A 21,937-nucleotide genomic window follows, 5' to 3' on the forward strand; every position below is an offset into this window, starting at 1 on the left:
TACCGCCACCTACTGTACTGAAGTGTGTACCCTCAGGGTGTTTTTCAACCTTTTCTGAGACAAGGCACATTTTCATTGAAAAAATCTCGAGGCACAACACCAGCAGAAAACATTGAAAAATTAAACTCAGCAGCCGATATTGACAATAAAAAAGTAGTTCTCGCAATTGTTGAATATGCATTCAAACCATAACCAAGCATGCTTTGAGACAAGGGCTAGTGTATAGCCCTTGTCTCAAAGTAGGTGTAGCTGTCACGACCTGTCACATCACGCTGTGACATATTTTGAGTTTTTTTGTGTTTTCCAGTGTGTAGTGTTTTAGTTCTTGTCTTACACTCCTATTTTGTTGTTGATTGTCATTAGAGATGTCTGATAATATCGGCCTGCCGATATTATCGGCCGACAAATGCGTTAAAATGTAATATCGGAAATTATCGGCATCGTTTTTGTATTATCGGTATCGTTTTTTTAATTTTTATTTTTATTTTATTTTTTTATTAAATCAACATAAAAAACACAAGATACACTTACAATTAGTGCACCAACCCCCAAAACCTCCCTCCCCTATTTACACTCATTCACACAAAAGGGTAGTTTCTTTCTGTTATTAATATTCTGGTTCCTACATTATATATCAATATATATCAATACTGTCTGCAAGGGATACATTCCGTAAGCACACATGATTGTGCGTGCTGCTGGTACACTACTAGTACTAACCTTTAACAGTTAATTTTACTAATTTTCATTAATTACTAGTTTCCATGTAACTGTTTTTATATTGTTTTACTTCCTTTTTTATTCAATAAAATGTTTTTAAGTTATTTATCTTATTTTTTTATTTTTATTTTTTTAAAGTACCTTATCTTCACCATACCTGGTTGTCCAAATTAGGCATAATAATGTGTTAATTCCACGACTGCATATATCGGTTGATATCGGTATCGGTTGATATCGGTATCGGTAATTAAAGAGTTGGACAATATCGGAATATCGGATATCGGCAAAAAGCCATTATCGGACATCACTAATTGTCATGTCATGTACGGATGTACTTTGTGGATGCCGTCTGCTGTTCCTCACGCTGTAAGTGTTTGCTGCGGTCCAGCATTATGTTTTTGTTTACTTTGCAGCCAGTTCAGTTTTAGCACAGCCATCCCTAACCTTCAATGCCTTTTCTCAGCGGCACTCGCCTTTTGTTTTTTTTTGGTTTAAAAATGAGACACATTTTGACCTGCACGCTGCCTCCAGAATATTATGATCATGACAAAGCAATTAGCTACCTGCTGCCACCTACTGATATGGAAGAGTATTACACAGTTACTCTGCCGAGCTCGAGACAGTACAGACATTCAACAACGGCACATTATTTGCGGATTATAATTACTGGTTTGCAAAAAATATTTTTAACCCAATTAGGTGAAATGACATCATCTCCCACGGCACACCAGACTGTATCTCACGGCACACCAGTGTGCCGCAGCACATTGGTTGAAAAACACTGACTTAGGTTACAGACTATGTTGGTACATACATATCATTAACACAAAACCACACATAACAAAAGTGGAGAGAAAAATAAATAAATAAATTATAATAATACAAATAAAAAACCTACAATTTAAGGAATAAACCTGTGATCTTAAGATATCCCATTAGAGCCTTGCTACATTCTTTATTGTTTTCCCGCTTCCCTAAAATTGCCTTTAAACTCCATCCCCTACCTATACTGTACAATTTGTCTTTTTTTTTTTGGAATTGTATAAATCTTTATTTATAATATACAAAGGTCTTAAGTTATTCTCTTCTATGCCACATCAATGTGGAATGCGCTCCCAACAGGTATAAAAGAAAGGGCATCTCTTTCCTCCTTCAAAACCGCAATAAAAGTACACCTCCGGGCAACTTCAACCCTAAACTAACACCCTCCCCGGATTGTTAATAATCAAATGTAAACAATCAAATGCAGATACTTTTTCTTATGCCTTCTGATCTCTCTCTCTCTCTATCTCTCTCTCTCTCTCTCTCTCTCTCTCTCTCTCTCTCTCTCTCTCTCGCTGATGACTGATAATAACAACCAAACCTACCCCCCCCTCCCACACACCCCGGATTGTAAATAATGTAAATAATTCAATGTGATTATCTTGTGTGATGACTGTATTATGATGATAGTATATCTGATAGTATATATATGTATCATGAATCAATTTAAGTGGACCCCGACTTAAACAAGTTGAAAAACATATTCGGGTGTTACCATTTAGTGGTCAATTGTACAGAATATGTACTTCACTGTGCAACCTACTAATAAAAGTCTCAATCAAACATGTACAAACAATCAAGAAATAATAATAATCAAAACAAATACAGAAACAGTTCAAAACAGCGCCGGGGGGCTCACACAAGTTTCTTAAATAATTTAAATTTGGAACACAGCGTCATAGTTTTCACAGCTTTTTGGTTGTTAGAGGTAGAGAGTGTTTTAAAGTAGAGTTCTAATTCTTTTTTAAAGGCACAAAAAAAAGGTCGGGTATTGAGAAACTTACATTTATGAATATAAAACTTAGCTAATAGTATAAAGAGGTTGCAAAGGTAAAATTCCTATTCAATTTTTTTTCATACAGTGTAAATCCAAATAGCACATCTTTAAAACAAGACTGTATCATTTGTTCCTCAGTGTTTTCCCCTGTGACCTGCGTCATTAAAGTTCTTCTTCGTTTGTCTAAATGGATAAAGACAAGCGCCGTCTGCTGTTGTATTTAATGTACTACCCTTTGTTGTTGTTCAAAACAAAAACTGGATTTTGCCTTTAATTCTAAGCGACGTATTTTTATTTAAAGATAGACTTATTATTGTGCCATAAATTGATTTAATTCGATAGACAAATTAGACTGGTAGTACTTGTTGCGCTTTTAAAGAGGACTCCTAAATGCTCCCAAATCTTCTCTTTATTTCGCTCTAATTAAAGTATGTAACGCTGGTCTCACACTCGTAATCATATTTGTGGTATTTTAATGTTTACTAGGTCACACAATATGAAAGGTGCTGCCGTACAAATAACCGCTGTCCTGCCTCATCCAATCAGACTATTTTGCGGGCAATCCCCGTAAGGAATGGATTATGTTTCTTTCGTTTTCATTTCCCGGAAGGCTCGAATAAGGAAACAGCAGACTAGTGTTTCTGGAAAAACGACGTCCATTTAAAAAAAAAAAAAAAAAAAAAAAAAGCTGCTGTAGGATCACATGCTCGAAGCTTTATGTTGCGTATTGTGCACTTTTATCAGGACCATACTTTTGATTGACGGGTGTCTACGGAGCATTTCAGTGTAACCTTTGGTCAAGGTACGTCAGTGCTGAGAGCCACTGTTTAACTTTGTGAGAGAACGTGTGCATTTATTTGTGTGTCTATGTTTGGTTTCAGCAAGACAACAGACACAACTTCACTGTAATGCATGCAAGGCAGACCAGACTCAGTGGGCATCACTGCCCCCTTGACACACTTCCACAGGACAGTCCACCCACACAGGAGGACCTCTGGCATCTTCCTGGACAACTACGTGAGTCAATTGTTCCTTCTATAGAATCTACAGGAACCCAAGCAGCACTTTTCTCAAAAAACACTCTTTATTGGAAGTACTCTATTACTTCTTTCAGGAATAAACCCGTCTCTGTGGGATAAGGACGACGTTGCCCACTGGCTCCACTGGGCCGAGAAGGAGTATTCACTACGCCGGCCTGAGAATGGACGCTTTGAGATGAACGGCCGAGCCCTGTGCCTGCTTACCAAGGAAGACTTCCGATACCGTTGTCCCAGTTCAGGTAACGCTGTCGACAAATGCAGCGTGCATTGACGGGACTATATTTAGATAACTGCGTGTTTGGAAACCTGGTTGTCTGCAGGTGATGTTCTGTATGAGATCCTGCAGTGCGTAAAAAAGCGACCAAGGGGCGTTGTGTGTGACACCCCAAACAAGTCTTGCATCCAAAGAACAGATATGCCTCGGATCACTGACCCAAAAGTTGAAGAGCCAGCGTCTCCTTCGCCAGATAACACACAAGGTCGGACGCATATTTTGGAACATATTCCAAATGTTTATTTTAATTTATTTATAACACGGACAGCACGCATTAAAGGGGGACTTCTGATGATTTTATAAATGTTGTTGGATACTGTTAAATCATGTCAGAGCGTCAAATCATAAGTTTCATACAATTTGTTCGTCAGCTTGCACACAGTTTTGAATGCCTCTGTGTTGCAGTCTGGCTACATCGTGACATCACAGTAATATGGACTTATTATTTGGACATTTAAAGGGTCCAATTATGCAAAACCAACTTTTCTTAGCTATGGTACCGGTACCTGCTTTTGTGTACTTGGGATCCCAAAAGTACTGAAAATTTGAAATCAGACTACGGAGGCACGTCGGAGATATTTATAAAACAATTTTGCCTTCTTCCAAAATTGCTCCAAATGAGCCGTTTGGAATTTGAGACTTAAAGGGGAACTGCACTTTTTTGGGATGCTGCCTATTGTTTACGATCATTATTAGAGACAAGAACACACATGTCTTTTTGTTTTTTTATTAGGATTTTAAAGATGACAAACGCTTGAAAGATGCGGCTCATGGCAGTCACTGTTGTAAACCCTCCATTAATGTTTTATATACACACTGCAGGTCTATATATAATGTAGTTACAGACACCTTCATAACAATAAGTAATATGTTCAATATTTACTGTATTTTGATCATTTTAATTAATGCCAGGACTGACTTCTTCCGCGCATTGATTTCCATTTCCATAGCAGCGCACGTCCGACAATGTGTGTTCATACTTCTAGATACAATGTCTTGTGTGTGTTATAATAATGGCAGACTTGGTAACAAACAACGACAATGACTATCCATCCATCCATCCATCTTCTTCCGCTTATCCGAGGTCGGGTCGCGGGGGCAGCAGCCTAAGCAGGGAAACCCAGACTTCCCTCTCCCCAGCCACTTCGTCCAGCTCTTCCCGGGGGATCCCGAGGCGTTCCCAGGCCAGCCGGGAGACATAGTCTTCCCAACGTGTCCTGGGTCTTCCCCGTGGCCTCCTACCGGTCAGACGTGCCCTAAACACAGGCGTTCGTGTGGCATCCTGACCAGATGCCCGAACCACCTCATCTGGCTCCTCTCGATGTGTAGGAGCAGCGGCTTTACTTTGAGTTCCTCCCGGATGGCAGAACTTCTCACCCTATTTCTAAGGGAGAGCCCCGCCACCCGGCGGAGGAAACTAATTTAGGCCGCTTGTACCCGTGATCTTGTCCTTTTGGTCATAACCCAAAGCTCATGACCATAGGTGAGGATGGGAACGTAGCTCGACCGGTAAATTGAGAGCTTTGCCTTACGGCTCAGCTCCTTCTTCACCACAACGGATCGATACAGCGTCCGTATTACTGAATACGCTGCACCGATCCGCCTGTCGATCTCACGATCCACTCTTCCCTCACTCGTGAACAAGACTCTGAGGTACTTGAACTCCTTCACTTGGGGCAAGATCTCCTCCCCAACTCGGAGATGGCACTCCACCCTTTTACGGGCGAGAACCATGGACTCGGACTTGGAGGTGCTGATTCTCATCCCAGTCGCTTCACACTCAGCTCCGAACCGATCCAGTGAGAGCTGAAGATCCTGGCGAGATGAAGCCATCAGGACCACATCATCTGCAAAAAGCAGAGACCTAATCCTGCAGCCACAAAAACCGGATCCCCTCAACGCCTTGACTGCGCCTAGAAATTATTTCCATAAAAGTTATGAACAGAATCGGTGACAAAGGGCAGCCTTGGCGGAGTCCAACCCTCACTGGAAACGTGTCCGACTTACTGCCGGCAATGCGGACCAAGCTCTGACACTGATCATACAGGGAGCGGACCGCCACAATCAGACAGTCCGATACCCCATACTCTCTGAGCACTCCCCACACGACTTCCCGACAATGACTATTTTTGGACAAATGAGGATTCACAACCTTATCTTTTTGAACCTCAATAAACAGAGGATGAACTGCTGCTTCCAGAAGCAAGCACGAAGAAGACCGTCAGATATTAGAGCAGACAGAAGCTGATAAAGTGAGGTGAAAGCGACTCGAAGCTGCAAATGTGGAATTTGGAGACAAATTATTTAGGCATAAATGGCGTGCTAACCCAAATAAACCAGAAAAAAAATGTCCTTGGCCAGCTGGACCAAAGAGACAGCTGTCCATCAAGTGAGTCACACTTTATATCAATCGTGATACACGCAGCAAATCATGCATGTGTCATGACAGACGGCGTTTGCTGTCTGGCTAGATGTGTACAAACAACACATGAAATGTGGGCTATTACTTTACAGTTACTGTAATATGATTGACCACATTTTTAAGTTAGTACAGATTAGTGTTGTATCGCATGTTGTGCATTACAAACTCAACACGTTTTGTGTTGTCGTAGAAGCTAGCTTATTGCTCGTCGTAGTTAGCTTTTACGACTAATACCGAAGTGCTAGTACGCTAGAAAAATAGTTCTTCAGTGTTAGCTCTTACAGTAACAATGGTTATTATTATTGTTGACATGTTTTGAATGCATTTTTAAAGTGATTTAGTGGTAGAATTGATTGCAACATTAGCTGCATTTCTATGTTAGACTGCAAAACAAAAACAAACTTTTGTCTTCTTGTCCCTCATAATGATTGTTAAAGGCAAAATTTAAAAAAAAGTGCAGGTCCCCTTTAAGTTACATATTTTGCCTTAGTTACGTCAGTGGGTATCTCCATATACAATACTGTATTGCAGAGGTTTACCGGAAGAGCTTTGTGCGAGTCCGCCATTTTATCCAGTTGAAGTCAATACGTTTTTTGTTTCTCTGTCCTCTTGTTGTGGCGCAGACTGACTCGCACACGAATGACTAAAATTCTCTATCGTTGTTATTTCTAACTTTTTAAAGGGGCAGTCAGAAAGCTGTTCTGTAAAACACAACCTATACAAAGTTTTGACCTTTACATGTTATGTCGACCACAAGGAAGTGTTTCAGATGTGAAAAAAAAATCATGATACGACCCTTCTAAGTCAAGTTATAGGAGCAGACTATGAGGAAACGCAAACACATCGGAGGATAAAGTATTATTTGTATATGATCTTGGCATGCATGTAGTAACACCAATGTGCAACATGCAGTGACATGAATTTTGTTTAAAAAAAAAAAAAAAAAAAAAAAAGCTTTTTTAAATGCAATTTGCGAATGTGCAGGTGTACCTAATTTGGTGACCGGGTGAATCTATGATGTTCATGAAGTTTATTTTCAACTGTGTCTGGAGAAAAAAACAATGATGACAACTTCAAGATATATTTTTAAACAGCGTACATTTACACCAGACAAATTATGATATTTTTGGAGAGGATGGTTTCATTTGCAATCTGTGCAACGCCTCCCTAATCAATCATCTTGTAGATGGACTCAAAAATAGATAATACAAGTGACAATGGAGAAAACATTACGCACAATATATACCAAATGATCTTGATCACAAGGATGTGTTTTAAATGTAGATTAAAATCATCACAGGTCCCCTTTAATAACATTTCTGTCAGTGTTAGCCATAGAGCTAATTTTCAACTGTAGTACCTGGGCAAGGTATAGAATGCCAACAATTAATAGAACACACCATAATCATAGCAAAATGAATAATACATAAAATACAAATAAAAAGTCAGCATAGTATATACAGTATATATATGCAGTGCATGGTGAAATACGTATATGTAGGCATGTACTGCTCAAAAACAGTTACATTGGGTGGTCGTAGTCCACGTTCCATATATACGTATCGTGCAGCGTGAAGTCCAAACAGCTCAATGAGTACAGTTTTGACATGGTGTCAATGTATTCTCTAATTGTGTGAGGGATGTTATTCCAGATGTTGCAGCCCCTGACTGAGAGGGCTGACTGTGTAAATTAGTCGTAACTCAGGTAGTTCTGCCGATCGTGGGTTTTAACCCTTTGAAGTCTCTCAGTATTGGTGATGTGAGTCCATGAAGAGTTTTATATACAGTACAAGCATATTTTATATAAAATGTCGAAACTGTGCCACACAAATCTGCCATAAAAGACAGCACTCATCAATTATAAGTTTATAGTCAAAATAATGTCCACACATGGCCAAATGAATATAATTGTTGTACTTAATAAAGAGTGTGACCCTGTAGTGATTTGTTTTTTGTCAAACCTTACCTCCCGGATGCTTCACAAGCATGCAAAACATATATGAGTTGGTTCCAATATCTATTATATTACTAACAGTTTGAGTGTGTCACAGTTCAGTGTGGTTGCTTGTACAAAGGCCGCTTCAGTTACAAGAGTTTATGAATAGAGTAAAAGGAATCAACAAAAACTGTAGCAGAATAGCAGACTAAACTAGACTAGACCTGACTACACTAGATTTTTGGAAATTGCATTTGAGAGAAACAAATAAACTCATTGACTGTTAGAATAAAGTGGTTTACTTCAAAGGAAGTGGTAAGAGTGCCAGGAAGCTTTTCTGAAAAACAATTTATCTTCAGCAGCTACTTTAAAATGTTGATCAATCCAATGAATGAAAACAATAAAACTAATGTTAATTATATAATGCTGCAGCATTCAAACATCTGATAAGAAGTCAGCAGATCTGAAAATGTATTTTGCTTTCAGTTTTATTTGTGAGGAACGCCACACTTTCCCTGTTTTACTTTCAGTACTTTGACGACTGTTGCCTCTCTTTTTGTTTTTTCTCCTTCTTTGTCTCAACAGTTCCCCAAAAACAAGACTTCTTCCCTGAAAAAGAAAGTCAAATCCAGGAACCTCTTAATTTGTCTTGGAGAGAGAAGCCAAGAACGGCAATTCTCAGACCCAATGGTCGTTTGCCAGGTAATGCTGTGAAAAGTCATAGAAAAGTATCAATAAACAATGTCAATCATCAACATGAAAACTGAAAGGTCAACGATAATAAAACTCAAAATATGTACAGTGCATGACGTACACAGCTCTATACATGGATAACATTGTATACATAGGTTTAAATCCAGATTTTTCTTTATTTTTTTACTTTTTGTTTTATTTTTTGCTTATTGGAACAGAGTGCAGACTCCTGTGTGATTATGTCTATACACTGCTTTGTGATGGCCGATATCAAGAATATATCCGATGGGAGGACCGAAGCAGCCTGGTGTTCAGAGTGGTGGATCCCAACGGCCTGGCACGTCTCTGGGGATGCCACAAGGTTAGCACCAAATGTGGTTCAAATGTTAAAAAGTGTATTCTGCAGCAATATGATGTTTTATATGTGTTTGTATAGAACCGAGACAATATGACATATGAAAAAATGTCCCGGGCTTTGAGGCACTACTACAAACTCAACATCATCAAAAAGGAGCGAGGACAAAAACTGCTCTTCAGGTCTCGTTCCCACTTTGTCACTCTCTGTCCTCTTTCTCCAACACTGTACCATGTCATACTGTTTGTGATCATGTCATATTTGTCACTTACAGGTTTCTGAAAACGCCTCAGGACACCCGGAGAGAGCAGACAGACCCTGCTCAGTCTCCGGATCACGCTCCCCTGCATGACAGTGACTTTCCAGACAGCAGTCCTACATATCAATTAAGCCATGAGCATTTTGAGGTTTCACCGGATCGTGTTTCTCCTAACTGCTCTCCAACCAGCCCCCTTGTGAGATGATTAAAAAAATAAGTTATACAACATACCACCTTCTACAAATAGAAGGTTGTATGAACTTCATGATGATTTTGCTGGAGTATATGATGTTTTTTCACTCATCATTTAAAAAATATTTTTAAATGTTTACAAAGAAATACATTATTCTAAATATGATTTGTGGTTTTTAAGACCATTTTTAATCTATTATTTTGTTCCTGAATTTGTAAATTACTTTTGTTTTGAATTTTTTGTTAAATCTTTGTTTTTATGCTTTCCTATATTTTCAATTGTCTGTGGTGTACAGCACTTTGTTTTTAACTGTTGTTGTTTTTAAATGAATCTATAAATAAAGTTGGTATCATATATATTTTTTAACATAATTAGAGGCATCTTCATATGAAATAACACCCATAGAGTAGTCACTTTTACACACGTTTCACCCAATATAATAGCCTTTTATGTTTTCTACTGTAGATTACAGTACAAAGTAGTACTTACATGATGTGGAAATAGTTAATCACATCCTGGGTAATTCTGCTAAGTTAGAACTGGGCTTAAACCACAGGCGTAAATTGTTCTGCCAAAAGTTGGTGAACTTGACAGTCACAGCTTACGACCTTTTGCTGTGTTGTTGGCATTGCGTGTCCCGCGTTGTTATTGCACAGCTCAGCAATGTTACATGGAGCTTATGATGTTGAAGATGAAGTTCATCAACATAGTTCTTCTCCTCTTAGCATTGCCCATGCAGACAGCTGATGATAGCTAGGAGCAGACTTGTTGGCATTAAGGGTTGTGCTGAGTCCCATCGACTCCTTTACGTCTCGCATCTCATCTTTTGACTGCTCGCGTCAAAGTCCCATGCACCAATGTAGAGTCTTGTTATTGATGAGAAAAACACTGGCTTAGAGGACGCCAACTCGTACGTAACACTTGCACGTGTATTAAGCTTTGTGTGTTTTCAGCTATCATTGAATGTATAGTTTATGTATAGTCTAGTAGTTCTCAAAAAAAAATTCACCAACTAACATCTTAGAAAACACTTGGCTTTCCAAGTACCACCATAATGACCAACATTAAAATATTGTAGCATAGTAGGTCTAAACATTAAATAAAAACAATATAGAGGTTTTATTTAACAAGTTTATTTAATATTTGTGGCCGCTGTATCATTACACACAGTGATATATATATATACATATATATAAATCGAGAGGAGCCAGATGAGGTGGTTCGGGCATCTGGTCAGGATGCCACCCGAACGCCTCCCTAGGGAGGTGTTTCGGGCACGTCCGACCGGTAGGAGGCCACGGGGAAGACCCAGGACACGTTTGGAAGACTATCTCTCCCGGGAGGAGCTGGACGAAGTGGCTGGGGAGAGGGAAGTCTGGGCTTGCCTGCTTAGGCTGCTGCCCCCCACGACCCGACCTCGGATAAGCGGAATAAGATGGATGGATGGATGGATATATATATATATATATATATATATATATATATATATATATATATATATATATATATATATATATATATATATCAGTGACGTGCAGTCACTAGAGGCAGGTAAGGCGGGGCCTCACGTGCCATCATGGAAAGAAAAAAAAGGTAAAAAGAAAAAAAAGTAATTAAATTGTTATATGTGATTATACTATAAAGTTATTTTCCATTTAACGTCACCAGTTTTAGATTATTTTTATTCAAAATCGCTGAATTTTCACATTTGCCGTTCAAATACTGAGAAGAGACGGTGCGGTGATCAGCAGCCAGTTGAGGCACGTCACTCAATTGAGCCTCAACATGGATTGCGCAATGACTCGGCTAACTGCTGGCCTGCTGTGCAGTGAGACCGTATTGCTATATGAATTATATTATACATTTCCATAGTTTAGTTAGCTGAGGTATATAATGTACAGTGTATTTTGTCAACAACTGTATGTGTGTAACGTATTTCTTGTGCTGAGCAATCATAAAACTGCTGCGAAGACGCACTGGGTGAGGCTCAAGTAATCCCGCCTCCTGGTGCCGGTTAATGCACCCCGCGCACCCCCCGACGGGAGCGCCACACCAACCAAAGCCCACACCCAAACCCTTCACGTGCAAGACCGAATCCACCCAAAAAAAGTCACTTAACAAGAAGCCAAAAAGTGCAAAAACAACAATGCTCGCGCCGGAGGAGCCGTGAACGACTGCAGGAACACAACATTAAGTACACTTGCAGACTGCAGCATGGATTTCATATTTCATTCATTCACAACTCCTCCAACACGAACACCACTGTTCCCGCACTTTTAAGTAAAGGTAAGACCATAATAACGTTTTTTTTTAATTAAATGTGCTTTTTTGTGTGCTACAGTTTGTATGTGTAAAGTTAAAGTTAAGTTAAAGTACCAATGATTGTCACACACACACTAGGTGTAAAGAAATTTGTCCTCTGCATTTGACCCATCCCCTTGATCACCCCCTGGGATGTGAGGGGCGTAGTGGGCAGCAGCGGCGCCGCGCCCGGGAATAATTTTTGGTGATTTAACCTCCAATTTCAACCCTTGATGCTGAGTGCCAAGCAGGGAAGAATGCTGGTATGAGCTTTTAAACATAACCTGTTAACTGCTGCCAATCAAATGGTGAATAAGATACTCTTTAGGGTTCATATGTTTGTAAATCTGACTGTGATGAAGTCAGTGCCTCACTATATATATATATATATATATATATATATATATATATATATATATATATATATATATATATATATATATATATATATATATATATCCCCGCCTTCCGCCCGGTTGTAGCTGAGATAGGCTCCAGCGCCCCCCGCGACCCCGAAGGGAATAAGTGGTAGAAAATGGATGGATGGGATGGATGGATATATATATATATCAGTGACGTGCGGTGAGGTTCATGGCTGGTGAGGCACTGACTTCATCACAGTCAGATTTACAAACATATGAACCCTAAAGAGTATCTTATTCACCATTTGATTGGCAGCAGTTGACGGGTTATGTTTAAAAGCTCATACCAGCATTCTTCTCTGCTTGGCACTCAGCATCAAAGGTTGGAATTCGGGGTTCAATCACCAAAAATGATTCCCGGGCGCGGCGCCGCTGCTGCCCACTGCTCCGGCAAATGCGAAAATTCAGCGATTTTGAGAAAAAATAATCTAAAACTGGTGAAGTTAAATGGAAAATAACGTTATAGTATAATCACTGGATACATATAACAATTTAATTATTTTTTTGTCTTTTTACATTTTTTTTCTTTCTATGATGGCACGTGAGGCCTCGTCTCACCTGCCTCCCCTGACTGCACGTCATATATATATATATATATATATATATATATATATATATATATATATATATATATATATATATATATACCGGTATATATATATATATATGTATATATATATATATATATATATACATATATATATATATATATATATATATATATATATATATATATATATATATATATATATATATATATATATATATATATATATATATATACTTACCAGACTATTTCATACATGTGCTGAAAATTATTTTACTGTAAGACATGATAAAAGTACGGCTTTATATGAAATTAGTATGATTGTTGTGGGATACATTTTAAACAAGAATTCTATCTTACAATTCATACCCAGATTTGAAGTGGCCTGCAACTTCTCATCTAATGGTGTCATATGAATGCCTGTTTCAGGGAAGCAAAAAAAAAAAAAACAGTGGCAAACATTTAAACAGTAAGAGTGTTGTAAGCTGTCTTATGTCCATGACCAACATGCTGTGGCTAATTATGATCTTTTTAAAAGGCATCCTGATAAAACCTCTTCTCATTTTTCACCGGATATCTTCCCAGCCAGACGCTGATTCTTTTGGGCTACACCCAAACCGCTGATGCTTTTTGTCGACCAGACATTGAAATAGTGATACATTCCCTATACTGTCAACTTTGAAAATGGTCTTAGAGGTATCTAGCATTAATTGTAGAGAAGGACCGTCATCCATATCCTTCTCTGGATCTGGCTTCTTGGCCACCTACCAGTTAGGGGTTGCCCAGTGCTTTCTACAAAATGCACCTTGGATAGTGCGAACGGCGCCGTGTATACTCGGATCATCGGCAGGATCGTTGGTAGCCGCTGCTGTTGCCTGTGAAATAAACCTGAGTAAGTCTATGACTGTTCTCGTTGATCCAGGTCATTGTACTCTTAGGGCATTCAGTCGATCGCAACCGGACTGTTCAATTTGCCTTCGGAGACTTATATTGACTAGGTATGACCATAAACTAATGAAGCCTGCTCGGATGAGAGGCAAAACGTCTTCTAAGGCAAATTGAACATTCCAGTCGTGATCAATTAAATTCCCAGAGAAAACCTGAGCGTTTTATGAATGTATGTTATGTATGACGTTTCTAATTGAAAAAAAAAATACTCTCGTTCTCAGTTACAATGCGGAATGAGATGCTGAGTTATGCCAAAAAGATGCACGGCTTCACTCTTGGACCGTTCAGTCCCTCAGTCAATGTTTTGCACTGGTTAGAATACGTCTTACATAAACATCTTCCTCCTGATGCACATCTTCTCGCAAGTGGGCGTCTTGCTGTGGCTGTTACCCGTCTGGATAATGGCGAGCACTGTGTCATCACAGAGTACCTGTCCAAAGATGATGTTATACAGGTGAGTTGGCCCACAGTTTAACCTCAACAAGAAACATGTTTTAAATTTTAGATTTTCTCCCTTAGGCACTACTTAGCAGCTGTTTTGTTCCTGGATATTGTGGCATGCTACCTCCCTCCATCAATGGAGTAGTAAGTATATTTTCTAGCATGGTGAAAGCACTGTTGAGCAACTCTACCATGATATGTCTCTGTTATTCTGTCCTACAGCACTACATGGATGGTGGATTCAGCGGTATACTGCCAGTGCTCTCATTACCCGGTCGCATTTTAACGGTGTCTCCATTCTCTGGAGAGACAGACGTCTGTCCTGCAGACAAACCCTGTATGTGGGACATGGTGGTGACCGGACTCACCTTGAAGGGCAATTTGGCAAATGGCCTGAGGTTCTTTAATGCACTCTACCCACTAAAAGTTGAGGTAAATTCTTAGTCAAGTGATTAACTTAAGGCAAAACCTCATATTCCCCTTTTACATTCTGAGCAGTAAACAGTCAAAGGAATCATTGATTAGAAATGTCAGAAGGTTTCTTCCAATTCCTTACAAACTGTGAAACTGTGTTCTCTCTTCAGACTGTGGAGCAAGCCTATCACAGCGGTTACAATGATGCCATTAATTTTCTTCTGAGCAACCGTAAGTCAATTTGAGGAGAAGCGTACCAACAAAATGACATTAGATGAATCAAAACAATTTTATCTGTTTGTATGCAGAGCTTGTCTCAAACTTGATGGAAAAAACAATTATGCTGGAGCTGGACAATTACAGTCGCACTCAAACGCCAACATTCCTCGAAACCACGTCAGAGGAAGAGGAGGACGAGGAATCAGAGACAACATTGGCATCTTTTCAAGTTGACGAAAGCATGCAGATGGACAGTTCTGATGAACTTCAGTCTTGCAACTCAATTAAAAAACAGACAATTTCTTCGGACACTTCAAAGAACGGTATGCATTGCCTTATTTCCCTTGTACCGTCACTTTGAAGCAAACATTTTCGATGCGACCTAAATAACAACATTAACAGAAATGTGAATCATGGTTGTTTTTGTCTTACAGTTCTACTTGACAATGTGACAGATTACAACAACATGCTGAGACCTCCTGTTGGTTTCTTGGCTTACTTGTTGCTTACTATCATGCGGTTGTTCCAGACCGAGAAAAGGTAAAAACAAACAAACAAGCAAAAAAAAAAAAACCTTTACATTTGGGTGTTCAAAACTAAAATTTAAACTTCAAATTTAAACTGCGCTCTTTATTGTGGTGGCAGAGATGAAAACACAATGTTACTGTAAGCAATGGTGGACCCCAGATACATTACTTTAGCGTTCACTATAAACAGTTTACCTGAAATAATTAGGATTATTCCCACAAAGACATTCACAGAGTTCACAGTAATGCTGCCATGCAACAATCATTAGTTTTGTCAATATTTGTCTTTGGATTTGAACAAGGCAGAAGCATAGTAATGAATTCCACTCCTCCTTTATCCCCTGCAGAGTGGAGTTGCTGTTCCAAAGGACTCCAGACTTGGCTTTTTGGACTTTGTATAGCCTGAGGCAGTTTGCAGTCTTCTTTCTCGGCATTATGTTTGGTACCTTCAAGAAGAACTTTATGGACATGTAAGGCACATTTCTTTTTGTATGATCTCACCAGACATTATACTTATATGCTTTCAACATTGGAGTTCACATGTTTTTATATATATTTTTTTTTTCATGTCTTCCCTCCAGGTTCTTACCCTTCATGTTGATTCTTCAGTTGTTGAAACAGCAATCAGAAAAGGAGGTTTCGCATAAGCAGAATCGCCGTACTCGTCACAAGGAGCTTTCTTGCCCTGCTCACTCCGAAAGTGTCCGGTGTGGAGGTGGCCGTTCCATACTTCCCTTACGAAGTTTATAAAATACCAGAATTAAAAGCAATAAGACTTTAAAAATGTAGCTCAAGCGGGAAGGCCCTCGGGAATGGTTGTGTACAGTGTGCTCCTTTACTATTATGTTTTTTTTCAAAGCAGGCTTTCTAAGATTGTACCTTATTTTCCGGGCTATAGAGCACAAAAGCCGCACCCACCTAAATTTTACACACATTTTATTTTGTACATATATGATTGCCCAGGTCTATAAGCCACAGGTGTACACATTGAAACATGAAATATTTACATAGGTGCTTGAGTTAATTCACACATTTAACAAAATACATACTGTAGCCTATCAGAGAGGTCATTCCCCCCTGTGTCTTCTTCTTTGGCGCACGGTGTACCAACCTTTTCGAGGCCCTTTAATACCAATGTTTTTCTTCCTTTTTCGATAGCCGGGTGGATTGTCTTCGGCTTTGGGGCTTGGGCTTTACATTTCCTCCAACACACTTCAAGCTTTCAGTAAAATTCCAAATTCCTTAATGTTCTTTATGAAGTGCTGTTATTGCAAATGATCGTTCCTTCCACGATCATTGTTGTGTAAACAGTAGACTGAAGTAAAACTAATATGCATTTCATTGCTATAATTGTTATATGTAACAAATATGCAACATTGTAGTTCTCAACTACTTATTGAAGCACTTAAAACTACTGTCAGAGTTGCTGGACTTCTGTTAAAGTACACATGAGGATATTGAATAATTGCATGGTGTGAACACAAATAATGTTTCCTGTTTTAGTTTTGCTTACTCATTATTCACAGTATGTCATGATTATTGGTTACAGTAGTTAATTAACGCTTTGTAAAGAATGTTTGTTGTGATTTTATGAATCTCAAATTAAAGAGACAGAGGTGGCCAATGTGAATTTATTTCTTTTGGGAATGGATGAAATTATGGGAATCATATGTTTATTGGCAATGCTTGTAAAGAAAGCACAGTTGGTATAATTGGGTGTCTCTTCATTTTGAAAGGACCGTCTTGTTCCAAAATTTATATTTCATGAAAATGGAGCTGCAAAATCTAGTAAATTGAGTAATTCTTCGCTTTTTAAAAGCAACCCATTTTTCATAAACTCCTAAAGAGTAAATCATGCACATTCAAACATGATTTGCACCTAACCCGTGCAACACAAGCACATCATTGCTAAATTATTATAATATGCCAAATATTGTAAGTGTTGCACGGAACATATTTTTGATTTGGTTTGTTTCTGAGCTGATGGTTCAGAATGTTCTTAGAATAATTTTTCACAGACGTAATAGCATTTTAACTTTATACTTGATATTTCCTGTTGTTCGAATGCAGTTATTACTCTTACATAGTCATCAATAAACCAGTGCACATTAGAACCCTCAAGCTCAAGTGTTTCCATCTCCCACACTGTGCTGTTTTGCTTGAGTTGATGTATTATCATAAATCACACTTGTACACATGTATTTGTCATCATAATGCAAGTGCACATGAAAATACCATTAATCATTAAACAGAGTTGCTACTATTTCACTTGCAAGAACTTACAAAATAAGTTGCTCCCTGTCACTGTTTGAATCTAAGAAACTATATTGGCAAGAGTGCAATGCAATAATTAAAAAGGTGCATACTGTAGCTGTTGTTTTTTTACAAATAGATCAACTTGTTCTTAATAAATCCACAGCATCGATCATAAATCAAAAATAAGTGCAATGTCACCAGCTGCACATAATACTAGATTATCTGTTTTTTTGTCAACCATCTTGCAGCATATAACAAACTGTAAGATTACATTCATTTTTAAGGGGCTAGATTATTTAATTTCCTTGCATATACTGCTCAGGGTTATAGGTAAGGGAGAGTCGATTATTCTGCCCATTATTATTGGGTGAAAATAATTATAGAATGATAATGCATGGGACATTCTGTTTTCCTTTCCTGAACAGGTATGCAGCATTGGATTAAAATGTAGTATCTTACAATAACCACTATGATGGTGTATTGGGCAGAAAGACAGGACGACCTATATTGGGGCCCTGCCTTTTACAGTAATGAGATAATGATAAAATAAATCATGCACAGGTCATTTCACCAAATCCTTTATTGGGTAATACACTTAAAAAGGAAAACATGGTCACTGTTAGTGTAGTGCTTCACTTGGCTGACTTTGTGTCAGTGTGGGATTAAGCCCTATTCAGTGACTGACTGTGAAAGTTGAAACAAGTGACATGTCTTTAGATTAACTGGCGACTAGAGTGTGGACTGCATTTTTCCCAAAGTCTGCTTGGATAGGCTCTAGCTCCCCGCAGTTATCTTTAACAGGATAGATGGTATAGAAAATGAATGTCAAAATTTCTTTTAGGGCATTCATTCGATCGCAACTGGATTGTTTGGTTTATGTTAGAAGACATTTCTCCTCTCCTTTAAGTAGGCTTCATTTATTAAATTAAAGATTGGTCAGATCTAGTCTAGATAGTCTATATCAGAGTTGGTCTGACCAATCTAAGTCTATGAACATGAACTGATGAAGCCTATTTGGATGAGAGGCTGCGATCAAATACATGCATACTTGCCAACCCTCCCGGATTTTCCGGGAGACTCCCGAAATTCAGCGCCTCTCCCGAAGACCTCCCGGGACAAATTTTCTCCCGAAATTCAGGCGGACTTAGGTCCATGCAGACCTGAGTCCACTAACCCACAATATAAACAGCATACCTGCCCAATCACGTTATAACTGTAGAATGATCGAGGGCAAGTTCTTGGTTTCTTATGTGGGTTTATTGTTAGGCAGTTTCATTAACGTCCTCCCAGCGCGGTAACAACACACAACAACAACAGTCACGTTTTCGTCTACCGTAAAGCAGTTCGTCTGCCGTAAACAGCAATGTTGTGACACTCTTAAACGGGACAATACTGCCACCTAGTGCATTTGATGAAAGCACTTTTGTGCGTGCCACACATCAATGCATCATCAGAGAGGGTGTTCAGCATGGTTCAAAAAATAGTGACAGAGAATAGAACAAGGATGGACAATTCAACCCTTAACTCAACAATAAGTAGATGAGTGTTATGTGTGTGTATATGTGTAAATAAATGAACACTGAAATTCAAGTATTTATTTTATATATATATATATATATATATATATATATATATATATATATATATATATATATGAAATACTTGACTTGGTGAATTCTAGCTGTAAATACACTCCTCCCCTCTTAACCACACCCACCCCGCCCCCCACCTCCCGAAATCGGAGGTCTCAAGGTTGGCAAGTATGAATACATGCCCTTAGAATACAATGACCTGGATGAATGAGAACATCTCTTGACAATGTCAGAATGTATATTTGATATTTTTCTGCCTAATTAAACTTGTTTGGGTCTGACTATTCTGTTATGCAGGCATGACACATGCATGTGTTAACTAATACTTCAACATTATTCCAAAATGAAGCATATTAAGAGAGCATGGTTTTTACTTGCAAATGTAATAATTCATTCCATGTTTAAAGATAAAAATAAAGCTTTTACAATTAGGCGCTAACATGATAGGCAGTAGTTAACTGCTCTAACAACAGCAGCCGAAGCGCTGACATTGCGGCTGTGGAGATTCACTTTGGGCTTGGAGGGGATTGAAAAGGTGTCAAAGTTATCACATTCTGGGTGTGCTAATTGGTAGTATCTCCTCTCATTGATGAAATATCCACTTTGTATGTGTGGCAATGTGGAATGATGATGAATAACAATCCTACGTTTAAAAATACCAAGTTGGATAACTACACCTTAGTGATGGGTCCGGCAACACCGATGCATCGGGGTATGCGTCGAGCTAATAGAGCAAAACCCTGTGTCGGTGCGCGTACCGCTTTTAGAAAGTCACGTGACCGATCATGAGCTGTTTCGGTCACGTGACCGATACGCGAACTGTGTCGCACTCCCGCCCCCTCTGTGCCCTGTGAGCGGGTCTTTTCTACAGCCAGAGAAATAATAACTAAGAAGAGAAATCATCCAAAATGTAATACGTTGGAAAAACTGTTTTTTTTAAATAAAAATGTGTAAAATAAAATACAAATAAATTCCCAGTTCACAAGCATCCTCATTCACAAAACATGTTCACATTATTTATTGACTGTATCTAAAAAAGATAAAAATATATATTTATTTAAATGAAGATATGAAATAATCCTAAATGAAATACAATGACTTGGTTTATATTATTGTATATACTAGGTCATCATCATCATCATCGTTTATTTGTATTCTTTTCATGAAAATGCATGTATACAAGCCATATACAGTTGACACTTTCGTTGTTTTTTTGTTTCTTATACATTTCCATGATCAGAAAGGACATAAAATCAGTGTCAGTTGAGTCGGTCCATAGGTTGCCTGTAGGGATTTTTAATGTCCAGCAGATGTCAGTATTTAGTGACACAGTATCGACACAGTATCAATACAGTTTTGCAATGTGTCGAAACGCTTCATGACGCCTCATCAACCCAACCTACTCCACCTTCTTAAGGAAAGGGACCCTTGAATTCTAAGGCTGGTAACCCCGCTGGTACAGGTCCAGTGATGACATGGACCAGAGGCTGGTGTATAGACAAATATAATCTGTTTATTGTTTCACAATAATAAAAAGAGCGTCACAATAAATAGTTGTGTCCATTAGGGGCAAGGGGTAATATGGGGTTGGGGGAGGTCTATGACAAACCCAGGTAGAGACGTAGAGTTTTGGACACCTAAACGCAGTAATAAAAGAACACTGTAAGCAATATAAAAGTAGAAAATGAGCTGTATCAAAATATGTCATGTCCTCACCTAGGACATGACATAGGGGTTGTAATTGCCCAAATTAGCTACACAACTATAAAAGGGGAGTTAAAGCTTAGAGCTTAAAAAAAAAACTTGCACAAGGGTAAGTACATAGTGTGGGCTGGGCCTCCTATAAAAGCATGACAACAATTATTAGCACAATATTCACACATTTACAATGGTTTTCACATTTGTTAAATAATTTCCCCTTATTAACAAAGAGGTGCATACCGTTCTTTTAGTCTGTGCAAACACCTAATAATAATAATAATAATAACTGGGATTTATATAGCGCTTTTCTAAGTACCCAAAGTCGCTTTACATGTAGAACCCATCAATCATTCACACCTGGTGGTGGTAAGCTACTTTCATAGCCACAGCTGCCCTGGGGTAGACTAATGAGTTCGAGTTCTGTCCTTGGTGTGTCAAGCAGTCTCAATCTTTACAAACAAAGATAACATTTTAGTAAACAGTCATGATTACATATTTAAATATCTAAAACACAATGTCCAAGATTGCTTCTACTAGGGTAAATTGTGACATTTTCTATTCTAATCTATTCTCTCCCATGATGGGAATCAGTGGTTAGCTGCCAGCCAAAAGCCGCCAAACACCACCTGTTAGTGTGACACAGGTTAAGGTGCATTGAACCATGGACACATCCATGAATGTTATTTACCTGGGCTAAATGGCGTAAAAGTCAAATCTCTTAAAGATGAGTGCAGCAGGAACCACAGTTGTCAACCATGAACCTAAAGTAACAAAATGTCACCTAGTAGAAAACTAAAAGGCAACTGATAAACATTTCATAACGAGCACATCCGTGAAGGCTTGCTTTACCTTAGTTGT

The 21,937-nt window shown here is 38.7% G+C and overlaps 2 protein-coding genes across 3 annotated transcripts; both read left to right on the forward strand.

The window, feature by feature from the left end:
• The first annotated feature begins 2,791 nt into the window (after positions 1 to 2,791).
• Positions 2,792 to 9,995, forward strand: etv7 (ETS variant transcription factor 7). 2 transcript variants are annotated; one of them, XM_061971003.2, is made up of 8 exons: positions 2,792 to 3,341; positions 3,421 to 3,556; positions 3,654 to 3,818; positions 3,900 to 4,058; positions 8,797 to 8,913; positions 9,123 to 9,265; positions 9,341 to 9,441; positions 9,534 to 9,995. In XM_061971003.2, exons 2-8 carry the CDS (start codon positions 3,448 to 3,450, stop codon positions 9,721 to 9,723), a joined length of 984 nt encoding a protein of 327 aa, XP_061826987.2. In that variant the 5' UTR covers positions 2,792 to 3,341; positions 3,421 to 3,447; the 3' UTR covers positions 9,724 to 9,995. The 2 variants fall into 2 exon arrangements, with proteins under 2 accessions (XP_061826987.2, XP_061826995.1); XM_061971011.2 differs by lacking the exon at positions 3,900 to 4,058.
• A 3,566-nt stretch (positions 9,996 to 13,561) lies between these two features.
• On the forward strand, positions 13,562 to 17,149 carry pnpla1 (patatin-like phospholipase domain containing 1). Its single transcript, XM_061971021.2, has 9 exons — positions 13,562 to 13,873; positions 14,151 to 14,383; positions 14,449 to 14,514; positions 14,593 to 14,802; positions 14,955 to 15,015; positions 15,093 to 15,326; positions 15,438 to 15,543; positions 15,878 to 16,000; positions 16,112 to 17,149. Exons 1-9 carry the CDS (start codon positions 13,666 to 13,668, stop codon positions 16,278 to 16,280), a joined length of 1,410 nt encoding a protein of 469 aa, XP_061827005.2. The 5' UTR covers positions 13,562 to 13,665; the 3' UTR covers positions 16,281 to 17,149.
• The last annotated feature ends 4,788 nt before the right edge of the window (positions 17,150 to 21,937 follow it).

The sequence above is a fragment of the Nerophis lumbriciformis genome, linkage group LG01 (assembly GCF_033978685.3).
Source record: "Nerophis lumbriciformis linkage group LG01, RoL_Nlum_v2.1, whole genome shotgun sequence".
Lineage (NCBI taxonomy): Eukaryota > Metazoa > Chordata > Actinopteri > Syngnathiformes > Syngnathidae > Nerophis > Nerophis lumbriciformis.

Coding starts and splice junctions, on each gene's coding strand:
- etv7 (XM_061971003.2), top strand. CDS start 3,448: ATGCATGCAAGGCAGACCAGACTCAGTGGGCATCACTGCCCCCTTGAC. Junction 3,557..3,653: donor GCATCTTCCTGGACAACTAC/GTGAGTCAATTG, acceptor TACTTCTTTCAG/GAATAAACCCGTCTCTGTGG. Junction 8,914..9,122: donor ACCCAATGGTCGTTTGCCAG/GTAATGCTGTGA, acceptor TTATTGGAACAG/AGTGCAGACTCCTGTGTGAT.
- pnpla1 (XM_061971021.2), top strand. CDS start 13,666: ATGGTCTTAGAGGTATCTAGCATTAATTGTAGAGAAGGACCGTCATCC. Junction 14,515..14,592: donor CTCCCTCCATCAATGGAGTA/GTAAGTATATTT, acceptor TCTGTCCTACAG/CACTACATGGATGGTGGATT. Junction 15,016..15,092: donor TAATTTTCTTCTGAGCAACC/GTAAGTCAATTT, acceptor GTTTGTATGCAG/AGCTTGTCTCAAACTTGATG.